The sequence below is a fragment of the Colius striatus genome, chromosome 1 (assembly GCF_028858725.1).
Source record: "Colius striatus isolate bColStr4 chromosome 1, bColStr4.1.hap1, whole genome shotgun sequence".
Taxonomy (NCBI): Eukaryota; Metazoa; Chordata; class Aves; order Coliiformes; family Coliidae; genus Colius; species Colius striatus.
In genome coordinates, this window is record NC_084759.1 from 130,803,638 (window position 1) to 130,816,530 (window position 12,893).

Below are 12,893 nucleotides of genomic sequence, written 5' to 3' on the forward strand. Positions count from 1 at the left end.
CCTAACCAGGAACAGACCTTGATGTCTCCACTGTGTGATGGAAACGTAGTGAAGCAGGTGATGGTAGAAACATCATGCAGCATTTTATCTGGAGATCTCTTTGAAGATTGCAAAAAACTTGTGAGTATTGTGTCATGTGTTTCACATTCTTCAGTTCTGCATGATCTGTGTTGACACTGATTACAACTGGGGGGAAAAGTATGGTTGTGCTGACAGCACACAGAACTTGGAGAAGGCTGACTAATTGACATTCTTTTCTCTGACTCTGTCCTGTAGCTGATGTTTCATAGGAAAATGCAGAATACCACCTAGCAGGAAAGTACAGAATAACTTTTGCTTTGAGGGAGATTTTACTCTAAAGCACGGAGACTAGCACTTGAAGTCAAGAACACAGGCTGAGATTTGAGGGAAGGGGGAGCTGAGCTTATATAATACATTCTACCCAAGCTACTGCACAGGAGGATTTGGGGACTGGGCACAAAACCACGTAAAATTACTCTATATGAGGAATTTAAGGGACAATAAACTGCAGTGTCTATAACAGCTTTGAGAACCTGGCCCAATTTGAGGCATTGCTGACATCAGGAAAAAAATCTGCACTGTTTTATGTGTTACCTCAACTCTTGGCGAATGAAGCAGCCAAACCATCTGAAGGTTAAGTATGGCTACACAAAAGAGATGAAGGGAATAGTTGAGTGTGTTGTACCTCATATTTCTCTTTTTTAGGTGAATCCTGAACCCTACGTAGATATTTGCATGTACGACACTTGTGCTTGCGAATCTATTGGGGACTGTGCTTGTTTCTGTGATGCTATAGCAGCCTATGCACATGCCTGTGCACAAAAAGGGGTTGCTGTTCACTGGAGATCACCGTCTCTGTGCCGTAAGTACAGGGTAGATGAGGAAAAGTCAAGTGTAAATGTTCAAGCTTTTAATCATTAAGATGTTGACTTGGATAGATTATTCTTATCTAGCTCTGTCCAGAGTTCACTTTAATGGGACTGAGCTAGTAACTCACAGTGACATTTAAACTTCCTTTTCAAGTCATGTTCAGAGCCATACCTGGAAAATATGTTCTCTCAATTAAGGGATGTAATAGTCTGTGGTACTCTCTCTCTCTCTCTCTATATATATATATATATATACATATATGTATATATATATATATACAAACACATTAATTAAAGCATGAATTTTTAACGTAGCAGTTGTTTTTATCAATACCAAATATCTCTGTTCTACAGCAAGTATTTCATTATGAGACCAAAGATGTAAGTGTGAAGAAGTATCTTGCCCTGGTTGTTGTAAAAAAACCCAAATTATTTAAAGATAGAAATGTTTGGTTTTTTCTTTTTTTCTATGTATATGTGGTCCACTTTACACCCAGTTTGGTGTCATAGTTCTGAGAGGTGTGATGAATACAATCTAATTTGATTTTTTTCACCTCTGATGCTTTCACTGTGTAGCACAAAGCTGTGAGTACCTGAATAAACAAGGATTAGATTATCAATGTGAATGGCGATACAATAGCTGTGGACCTGCTTGCCCTATAACGTGCCAGCACCCACAGCCTTTGGAGTGCCCTCTGCAGTGTGTGGAAGGATGTCATGTACACTGTCCTCCAGGTAACTACTTATCTTTTTCTGCTATACTCCTGGTACTTGTAGGTATTGCTGTAGTTTTGGTGTTTTGATTTTTGTTTTTGGGGTTTTTTTAACCCCTTATTTGTTCCTGTTGCATGAAAAGAAGTCTTACAGTCCAGAAATATTCACAGATTTATATGTCTGGAGATAACAAAAGACTTAGATGCAGCAGTTAATTCCTTAACAGGTTTAGTGATGTGTTTTCATTATGATTTCTTACTGCATAAAGAGGAAGTTGGTTAAGCATTCTGGTTTGATTTTGTGAAACAATCTCGAGGTGTGGAAGGCATGAGATGATTCTTAGAGGAGGAGAATGAAACCATGACAGAAAGAATGAGAGAGGGTGAGGACAAGGTGATAAGAAGACAGGAGGATTAGGGGCTGTGTAACAACTGAGATTGTTGACTGTGGTTAAAGTAGAGCATGAATTTGTACCAGGCACTTAGAAGATGTTTTCCTGCAGAGCAACTACTGCAGCGAGGGAAACCCGTTGCCTTGATGTGCTTACTACCTCCAAGGCTCTGATGCTCCTGAGAGTGCCCAACACGCATCCTTCTGTGAGCCTGTTTAACTTAACAGCTTAACTGTTCCCAACAACTGTCTCATAGAAAGGGGAAGGTAAAAAAAATGGGAAATATGGGGTGGGGAGAGGAAAGACAGGCAGAAATTAATTGAAAGACAAGCAAGATCCAAAAAAAGAATGAAAACTCAAAAGGAAGGAGACTCCACAACCCCTCTGGAACAGGCTGCCCAGAGGGGTTGTGGAGTCTTCTTCCTTGGAGGTCTTCAAGACCTGCCTGGACATGTTCCTATCTGACCTGATCTAGGTGAACCTGCTTCTGCAGGGGGATTGGACTAGATGATCTCTATAGATCCCTTCCAACCCCTACCAGTCTATGGTTCTATGATTCTATGAATAAATAGCTCCTAAAGGCAAAGTGAGAAGACATGAAGACAAGGAAAGAAGGCATTTTAAGACCCAAAATAGCTACTCTGTGCCTTGGTATGTCTGATCAGAGTGAGACGGGGCATACTGGGAGAAAGAAATAATTATATACATGGAAAATGGAAAATGCCGTTTTCTCCTATCATCCTCAATGCTTTGTTCTAAAGATCTGTTCAACATCTGTATGGTACTGGCTGTTGCATGTTATGTGCCGGGTTTAGTATTTTCAATATCTAATTGGAAGCTGGCAATGTCAAACTTGCAGTGGTGATAACACAACCACAACTTTCAGAATGTTTGAGCTTGTTATGATTTTCTTTTCTTTTTTTTTGTAGCAGGGTAAATGCAATGATTAGTTTTGCAATTCATGAAAATTGGCATCTTTATACTACTGTGCTATTTTGAAACAGGGAAAATACTTGATGAGCTGTCTCTGGATTGTGTCAGTCCAGAAGACTGTCCCGTGTGTGCAGTTGGAGATGTCAAGATCCCACATGGAAAGAGAATAATTTTGAACAGAGATGATCCACAGCACTGTCAATCTTGGTATGATGGATTTATGGTAAAATAGCATGCCTTTTGAGTGGAATGAAGGGAAAGAAATGAATCACATCCACATTAATAAGTTTTTGGACATAACTTTAAATATGTCACTGAAGACAAAAATTGTAAACCACCTTTTATGTCAAAATCTCTTCCCATACAACCTGAAACCAATTTTTTTTTCTCAGTGACAGTAGGGGTTATAGGATGTAAGCTGAATTTAAGCAAGTGAAATTCATAAATTCTTTTCAAAAAAGGCCTTTTACCACGTATAGGTGGCCTTACTGGCTTCAGATGTTTAAATTCTTTTTGTGTAAGGTGTGATTCAACATCAATAAAGCCATCAGACTCTTTCCTTCTGCCAGTAGTAAAAAAATTCTATGTATAGTGCAACATCTGAATGTACACTCAGTCTAGAACTCACTGAAATTATTAGCAGTTGGAATTGTGTACTGTTATTGGAAAACCAATTTCCCAAGATTTTAAGGTGATATCCTATGCGTTTCCACATATGAGGAAATGAATAGCAGGGTGCACAATGTTGAACTCCATGCAGGATGAGAGCTTTCAGCTGCAATGTGGCAGAAACTTTTTCATTCTGTGTACTGTCCAGTGGCACATGACACATAGGCTGTAGTCTCTGAAGGTCTGGCATTCTCTAGGTGTTTAGACTCTTGATGGATATTTTTACTAATTGCTTGAAAAGCTGTGAATACAAGAGCATTTTCCATCTTGTAATTTGTATTTAATAGAAACTGAATTGTAAAATTGCAGCAGCTATTAACCCAGCCTAACACCTTAGTTGCAAATGCTCTGAACCTCACAGAAGCTCTGAATGGGTATGAACTTTGAACTCCTGGCCTCTTACCAAGGCTAGTGTACATCTGTGCTATAAACCCAGGGCATGAGACTGCTCAGCTAATCAAATTTGATTTTTTTTTTAGTGGTATACATGAAGAGCCTTGAATTCCATCAAAAGGTCAAAAAAGAGTCTTCATAAATGAGTCTCTGTTCCCTAATTTTTGTAATCCTTAATAGTAATTTATCTTAAATGTTGATGCACTGGCTGCTGCTCTCAAAAGATTTCTGAACGTTAGGAAAACTTACCTCACTGGGGAAACATCCTTTTACATAGCTGTCACCTAATTTAGATGCCTACACCATCTGTACAAACAATAGAAAATATTACACAAAAATGAATTTCATAGCAAATATCCAAAGGAAATTGGAAACTAAAAGAGATTTGTTCATATTAGGATTAAAATAACAAATCTTCTGTTGCTATACGTTAATGCCAAAAGTATCTGTGCATACTTCAATTAGAAATACACTGAAAGCAGCTTGACAACAACATAGAGCTTAAACTAAGAGAACTTAAACTAAGGTGCCACGTGTAAAGTGAAGTCTTTTCCAGGAAAATGGCACCTCCGTCTAGTATTGAGCCATTTAGTTTATACATACTAGGTTTTCTCTGGCAGTGAAAATAAGACTTTTTTGATCCTTACTCCTTCATAAACTTTCCTTTATCTGTTTCTTGGACAGTCCGGTAAGACAAGGAAAATAGTGAGTCTGTACCACTCTGTTCATGAGTATAGTCATGTTCTTTGCTCTGATAAGTAAAGTCAAGGTGAATACAATGAGGAATTAGAAGGCCAGAAGTGTTAAAGCCTTGCTAAAGATATAGAGAGATTAATTATAAAATAGTTCCTAAATGGTAGAGGGTAAGAGAGGTGAAAAATTTTATGGTGGTACAGAAGGATCAATAGTGGAAAAGGCACAGATGGGGGAAAAGAAAAATGTACTAATGGAAGTGAGTAGAAATTGTGAGGGAAGACACGGGACTACAACAAGATAACAGCATTAACTCATTAACAGCATAACTCATTTGATACGAGAAAATGGACTGAAAAAAAAGAGCATGATAAATAAAAGGAAGATAAGAGAGATTTTTTTTTAAAAAAGGCCAAAGATATATTCAAAACACATTAGTCTGCTAAGTCATATCAAAGCTAAAAGCATCTCTCCTACTCTAAGGTTTTACTTGCTGTTACCTACCTTCAGTTTACCTCATATTTTGCTTCCCTGTGAAGCAAAACAGATCTGGTAGTTCAGTCCACCAGTGTCTTGTAAGTAGCTGTATTGCTGAAGCCTCATGAGTTTCTAGACAGTGTCCCAAAGGGACAGTCTCTTAAATGCTCCTACAAGGAGAGTTCCTTCTGACAAACATATCATAGTTTGTTGTATATTTCCTGTATCTAAAAAAAACATGCATGAACTGAGAGGATTTATCTGTAAAATACCTTGTGGGAGGTTGTAAGGAAACATCATTCATGTCATGCTTTTTGTTGTGTTTGTGTTATTTGACTGTTTCTGTATGGATGTTGTTTTATCATATGTAGGTAATCTGTTATTATAAGTGCTCATTTTTTACAGTTAAATTTGATGATTTTTGTAGTCTATGTGAAGGGAAGAACTTAACCTGTGTAGCCTGTGAACCAGTGGAGATCGCTGTAACACTGACAACACCTGCTCCAGAGGAAGATATCGAATTACCAGCCAGTGAATACTCATGCAGTAAGATGATGGACTTGGCCTTCCTAATGGATGGTTCCAATAAACTGTCAGAGGAGGACTTTGAACAGCTGAAGACTTTCATAATTGGCATGATGAAGAAGCTCCACATCTCCCAAAAGAAAATCCGTGTGTCAATTCTAGTGTACAGGGCTGGCCCTACAATCTATCTTGGCCTTAAAGATATCAAAACACAGTCCCAGATGAGGAAAATTGTTCAAAGCATTAAATATACAGGTGATGAAGCAGCATCAGCCCCTGAAGTCCTTAAATACACCGTGTTTCACGTGTTTGGAAAAGCAGAAAGGACCAATGCTGCCAGAATTGCAGTGCTATTTATAGCAAGCAAGTCTCCAGGAAAACTCCGCAACATCCTCACAGCTTTGAAGAGTAAAAAAATTGCAGTAATACCTGTGGGGATCGGACCGTATGTTAGTTTGGAGCAAATCAAATACATTGAAAAGCAATCTCCAGATAATCGAGCCTTCCTAATGAACAATGTGTTGGAGCTAATGGATAATAGGGATCTTCTCATTGATCGTTTATGTGATCTTGGACCTGAAGAAAGTTCTCTAATACAAACTACAGCTGCTCCAACAATATCCAGTGTCTTATTTCCCCCTTGGGGACTCACAGCGCCACCACCCTTTACAGAAAAGCCAACTCGAAAAAGGCTGGACATTGCTTTTATTGTGGAAGGATCTGACAGTGTAGGAGAGGAAAATTTCAATATTGTCAAGGAGTTCCTTGAGAAGGTGATCACAGGAATGAATGTGGGACAGGAAGATATCCATGTTACAGTCATGCAGTACTCAGAGACTGTCACTCTGGAGTATTCCTTTAGGGAAACACAGTCAAAGGAAAGTATTATTGAGAAAGTGAGGAGCATACCCTACCAAGGAGGAAAGGCTACCAACACTGGAAATGCCCTTGATTATATTTCAAAACACACATTTACATCTGTGAATGGAGGCAGGCAAGATGTTCCTCACTTGGTGTATATGGTTTCATCCAGTCCTTCCACTGATGTTATCACACGGCCTCCCCAGAGCATAAATGTTATTCCCATAGGTATAACCCCCAATGCAAATATCCAAGAGCTCAGAAAGATCAGTCAGCCTAACAATCCAATTATCTTGCATAGTTATAACACACTTATTGAAGAAGCACCTGAATTAGTGCTGCAGTCGTGCTGCTCTCGTAAACTTTGGACAGAAATTCCAGGTAAAGTTGGACATATTTTCTGCGTAATTTCCTATTTCCTTTGTTCTACCTCCTCCATTTTCCCCTCACATCACTGAAATTTGAAAAGTTCCAATATCTTATTTGGTGTCTTGTTGTCCAAATGCCAAGGAAGGACCATATGTCATCACTGGAGGCTGAGGATGCTGCCTCAGTTCAATGGCACTGAGCACAGACCTACAACCAGCCTTCTATAAGCTCAGAAATGCTTGGCTCTTGTGGTAGGCTGACCCAGACTGGATGCCAGGTGTCCACCAAAGCTGCTCTGTCAGTCCTCCCACTAAGCTAGACTGGGAAGAAAAAATATGATTATTGGCTCATGGGTTGAGATTAGGACAGGGAGGTCACTCAGCAATTACTGTTGTGGGCAAAACAGGGTTGACTGGTGAAGTTAGTTTGTTACCAATCAAGTCAGAAATGGATAATAAGAAATAAAAACTATACCTTAAACAACTTCCACTCACCCCTACCTTCTTCCTGGGTCTCTACCTCCTTCTCCCACATGGCACAGGGGTATAGAGAATGGAGGTCACGGTCAGCTAATCACAGATTTTCTCTGCTGCTCCTTCCTCTCATGGGGAAGATGCCTCATACTTCCTCTGCTCCAGTGTGAGGTCACACCCACGGGAGTCTCCTCCAACATGGATCCTTCCCACAGGCCACAGTTGTTCATGAACTGCTCCACCATGAGTCCTTTCCATGGGTGCGGTTCTTCCACCTGAGTCCCCTACGAGGTCACAAGTCCTGATGGCAAACTCGCTCCAGTGTGGGCTTCTCTCTCCATGAGTCCACAAGTCTGACTAGGATCCTGATCCAGTGTAGGCTTCCCATGGGGTCACAGTCTCCTTTGGGCATCCTCTTGCTCCAGCGTGGGGTCCTCCCCAGGATGCATGTGGATCTCTGCTCCACTGTGGCCTTCATGACTGTAGGGGCAGGCCCTCACTAAGGGCTGCACCACAGGTTGCAAAGAAACCTCTGCTCCAGGGCATGGAGCACCTCCTACCCTCCTTCCCCACTGGCCTTGGTGTCTGTCTGCTGCAGAGATGTTGCTCTCACATTCTCACTCCTCTATTTTGTTGCAGTTTGCTCCTGTGCAGTAATGTTTTTCCCCTTCTTAAATATGTTAATCACAGAGGTGCTACCACAATCACTAGTTGGCTTGGCCCTGGTCAGCAGTGGGTCTGTCTTGGGGATGCCTGGTATTGGCACTGTTGGACATAGGAGAAGCTTCTGACAGTTTCTCACAGAATAGCATCCCTCACTACCAAAACCTTGACATGAAAACCCAGTTCATCTCCATCTGTCAGTACAGTGTAGTAGCTTTCAGATAGGTTGGAGAGGGAATGGAGAAAAAAAGTTATTCTCATCTGCGTGCGTAAAGTAGGTTAAAATTATACTTCCTCTTTCCTGAAGAGACTTCTGTGTTTTTGTGGTGCTTTTTTGTTTGTTTGTTTTAATTTGTTTTCCATATGGGAGTATTTTGCCTTGTTTCCCTGTTTCTGTTTTGGTTTTGATTTGTTTGTTTGTTTTAGGAGGTTTGCTGTTGTTGCTTTGGATTTTTTTGTTTGCTATTGTTTTTGGTTGAGTCTCCTGAGAGTAAAACATTAGGAGAAATGCAGGAATTGAAAACTCTATGTATTCCACTGAATATAAATATCAAGATTTTCATTAAAGGAGCATCACTTGCTGTTTCAAATGGTCATTTCTCTGCCCTTTCTGCTCTTGCCAATAGATTAGCAGATGCTACTTCTGCTTATCATGTATAAATAACCTTTTTCGTTGTTTTTTCCCTCCACCTTCAGAGCTGTGCAATAAACCAATGGATGTCATGTTTCTTTTGGATGGAAGTTCTAACATTGGAGCATCAGAGTTTGAGGAAATGAAAAACTTTGTACAGGCATTTATTGAAGGAGCTGAGATTAGTATGTATCTGTCTTTTCACTCAAACACATAAAGACATTTTGTATTCTTTTGTCTATACAGGACAAAACAGCCTCTCAGTATAGGTTTTTAATTTACTTTTATTTTTAAAGGAGTTGTTTCAATCCCTCAAAAAAAAAGTTGAGCTTGTGTTGGGGAAATCAGCCTAGTTCGAATGCGGTTCAGTTTCTTCCCAAAATAAGCTGTTCTGGTTCAGGTGCATACAGTTTCGACATCCAGTTTAGGGAATCATGTCATGAGGAATGGCTCATAGATAGCAGCTGTGATGAACACTTCCCTTCATACTGTACTGGACATAAGAAATGTGTGTGCCAAACAGGCAAAGAGGTCCCTGTCACAGGATGGGAATTTAGCTGTACTGTTGTTCTGTGACAGAAAATTAAAAATAGATGTTTGGATTTTGTTCAGTTGTGGATTAGGTTCAACAAACTTGAAAAAAACAATAGGTCAAGTTCAGTTCTGGTTCAAGTAAGCATGGATAATTCAGAGGGGTTTTTTTTTTGTCCAGGTTTGGTCTGGCTGCAAGGTTTTGGTCTTTGGAACAGGCATTTCTGTTTCTGACCAGCCCTTTTTGGCAAACCTAGGGTGCTGGAACTGACTTTCTCAGATTTACTTCTTGACCCATGTTGGATGACAGACACTTTCTGGGAGTTCTAGACTCACTGAGTTGCAGAGTATGTACTGTTGAGAGATACACCCTTAGTTAGGTCATTCAGCACAGATACAATCAGCATAGTTGCCTTGGCAGAATGGCATACATCCTGCTCATGCATGGAGGGGCCAAGTGGCACATGTAGTAAGTTAGGGCATCGTGTGCCCTTTCACCAAGTACATCCACAGCTGCTGCACAGGATCCCTTTTCCTCCCTAAAGCCTTTGTTTTAACAAAGGTGGATTTTAATCAGAATTATACTTTTTCAGCTTAGCATTAAACCACTTCCTTGAAGCAACTGCTGGTGTTTCCCACTGGGTGTTGATGTGTTTATGTTATATCTATGCTTCCGAAAGAAATGATTACCAGCACTTGTACTTCTTAGACAGCTCATAGAAGAAAACTATAGCATTTTTTTGTATGTCTAGAATAACTTACTTTTTTTAGAGATACATGGAAGACGCTCTGTTTCTGAAAATTATGTACATGCATGGTATTGAGAAGCAAGCCAAGTGAAATAAACTAAACAATAAACCAATAGACAATTTTAGCCTAGCTATTTTTCTTGTCTTCGAAGCCTGTAATAGCCAATGCTATGTTATTAACAACAGGCCATGAATAATGCAGATATGAAATGACTCCTCACTACACCCTTGATTTTAAACTATATAAGAAGACTGTGGAATAAGTTTAAGATGTAGTGAGTAGAAAATATTAAGATCAATATAGGGCTGCAGCATTTTGGTACATGAAGTCATAATTATTATTACTGTAATTCATAAATATTTTACAAAGTATTGAAAAAGAAAATATGCTATTTATGCATCTTCAGTATATAGAAGTCCATCTAAGACCATGAAGAGAGGTACAGCCAATCATTATTAACTATATATTGCCCAGTTCACTTCTACAAGTCTGATATTCATCAATTATCTATATCAGTCCTCTGTTAATAGTTTTATTCATACTTACATAATGTATAAGCAGAAACAGGATGTCAGAGAGTAAAAGAACTTGGAATTTCTCTTCACTCCCCTTTGCAGGTCAAACTTCCTGGGTAGTATATTGTCCCATGCTGCAACCTGATGTGTGTCACTTAAGTGATTTAAAACAGAGGGAAATTTGCATGATTCGGGGAACTGGCCTATCAGATAATTGGGGCATCAAACTACCATTCTAGCAAAACATTATGCACATTAATAAACTGATGTTTAGACAATTTTAAAACAGAAAACGAATAATATTTGGAGATCAATAAAGTGAAATTCTCCGATCATGGTCAAATTGGTAAATTGGTAAAATACTGCATGCTGCTTCCTGACAGAAGAGCAACTGTTTCCAGCAATAATTGTGTATTTTTTTCACCTGAGAATAATTAAGTTTTTATCTTTTGTTTGAAAATACAGCTTTCATGGAGAATCAGTGTCTCATTGTGCTTAACATCAAACACAACCATAATGTATCCTTTAGATTTATTGTAAGATATTTGAATGCAATGCTTAAAATGTTTATTTTCTGCTTTCTCCTTCAGGCAATACTTCAATTCATGTGTCAGTTCTTCAGTATGCCAGGGAAAATAATCTAGAAATTTCATGGAATATGCCTCAAGACTCTAAAAGGCTTGTAGAGATGGTGCACTCAATTCAACAAAGGGAACAAGGTCCTACCAGACTGGGTGAGTGATTATGTGAATGTTAATGTTTAAACAAGAGGGATAAAAACCCCAGAAATGCTGAATACAGGCGGTACTCCATCATCAATTTATATTTCTACTGTGGTAGTCGTCTCCAGTAAGACCTTCAGTCTTTTTAGTTCCCTCATATCTTTACTGTTTGCACATTTCTTGGTAAAGATTCATTTTTCTCTGTTAAAATGTATCTATGAGTTACTTGAGTTAGGGATTATCTTAATGTGTTTTGGAAGGAAGAAGACTAATTTCTTTTTAGCCTTGAAGTAATTCTCAAGATTTGCATTCATTATCTTCAAGCAAGCAAAACATAATTAAGAAGTAATGACTTTGATCATTCACCTTTCAGCATCAATTAGTTGATTTGACATTTAAGCAGCAGAACTGCTTACACTGACTTCAAGAGCTGCCCTCGCCAGATGTTTATTACTCTGTGCTGAGCCAATGTATCTAATATGGTTGAAAAAATAACTTAGCAAAACAGTAGCTATATTCTATTCAGTTCCCTCATCCAAGTTACTATGCTGGTCCTACAAAGACTTGGCCTGGCACAAAGCTGGGGATGATGCCATAAAGCCAAGAATTGCCTAAGCTGGCACCTTAGCTGAAGAATTACTTGTGAAACAAGTTCCAGACCACTGCATCGTGAAAAACATGTCCACTTCAATTTTGATGTGCTAAAACATAACACAGATTTCCCACTGGGTCTATGGAAATTCAGTACACACATATGTATCAATTGCAGGGTTCAGCAGAAAAAAAAAAATAAAAAAGATTCTCCTACAGCATATCTGATCTTTCACCAGATACCTTGAGAATTTTGTACTTCTGGACTGGAACCGCATTTGCTCTGGCAGCCGTCTAGCATTAGGGTCCTATAAGAGTTGAGGAGTACACAGATTTTTAGGGTCTTTGGCCTAATTCTGACTGTAAAGAGTTATTGGTACAGAAAAGTGAGAAATAAAACCTGACTTCCATAGTTCGCAGGAGGATTAGCCATGATTGCTTTCTCAGCCTCGAGAAATAAAAATACCAGATGGCTGATGAGACTTCTATAGGCTCGTTGTGGGATAAATTGTTACGTACAAATAGATAAGTTTCATGAAGCCTTCCATGTAATGTATATAGTAAGCTACACTGAACTACAGGATAAACAGAGAAAACATGGCCTTTGGGAAATGAAATGGGAGAGGCAGCCACATGACATACTCGTTAGTGATTTGTTTATGTCTCATTGGAAAATGCTCAGAGACCACAATGAGGGATGTGATATAATGAACCAAAATGGAATAAAGTATAAGTAGTTCCTCCCAAATGAAGTAATGAAAATAAGTCACTATGGTCTTGTCCTGCACCTTGTAATGTGTGTGAATTCAGTTGACTGTGTAAGAGACTCAGCATCCATGGGAAACGTGTGGCCATTCATGTCACTGTCTGTGCTTGAGCCTCTGGAGCAGTTCCCTAGGTAGCTTTGGAAACCTGTTCTAGGATTTACATATCAAAAATATCATTGCCATAATTTCACTGCTATTTCTTCTCATTTGTGCTTCTCTATGTTAGAAACATGATCCTATGTAATCCTTATTCAATCTTTGATCATTCAAATCATCCTATGTTAGTGAAAATAACCTCTATGTGCTGAGAGCAGCTGTCGTCTCTGTTGCCATTG

At 39.1% G+C, this 12,893-nt stretch overlaps 1 protein-coding gene across 1 annotated transcript in view; it reads left to right on the forward strand.

Moving 5' to 3' along the window:
• Positions 1-12,893, forward strand: part of VWF (von Willebrand factor) — a 146,057-nt gene that overhangs the window by 66,719 nt on the left and 66,445 nt on the right. Inside the window, exons 24-30 of the mRNA XM_062007398.1 lie at positions 1-120; positions 727-883; positions 1,467-1,625; positions 3,000-3,135; positions 5,588-6,927; positions 8,748-8,867; positions 11,069-11,212. Of these exons, the coding sequence (XP_061863382.1) occupies positions 1-120; positions 727-883; positions 1,467-1,625; positions 3,000-3,135; positions 5,588-6,927; positions 8,748-8,867; positions 11,069-11,212 (2,176 nt within the window). The remainder of the gene's footprint in view (positions 121-726; positions 884-1,466; positions 1,626-2,999; positions 3,136-5,587; positions 6,928-8,747; positions 8,868-11,068; positions 11,213-12,893) is intronic.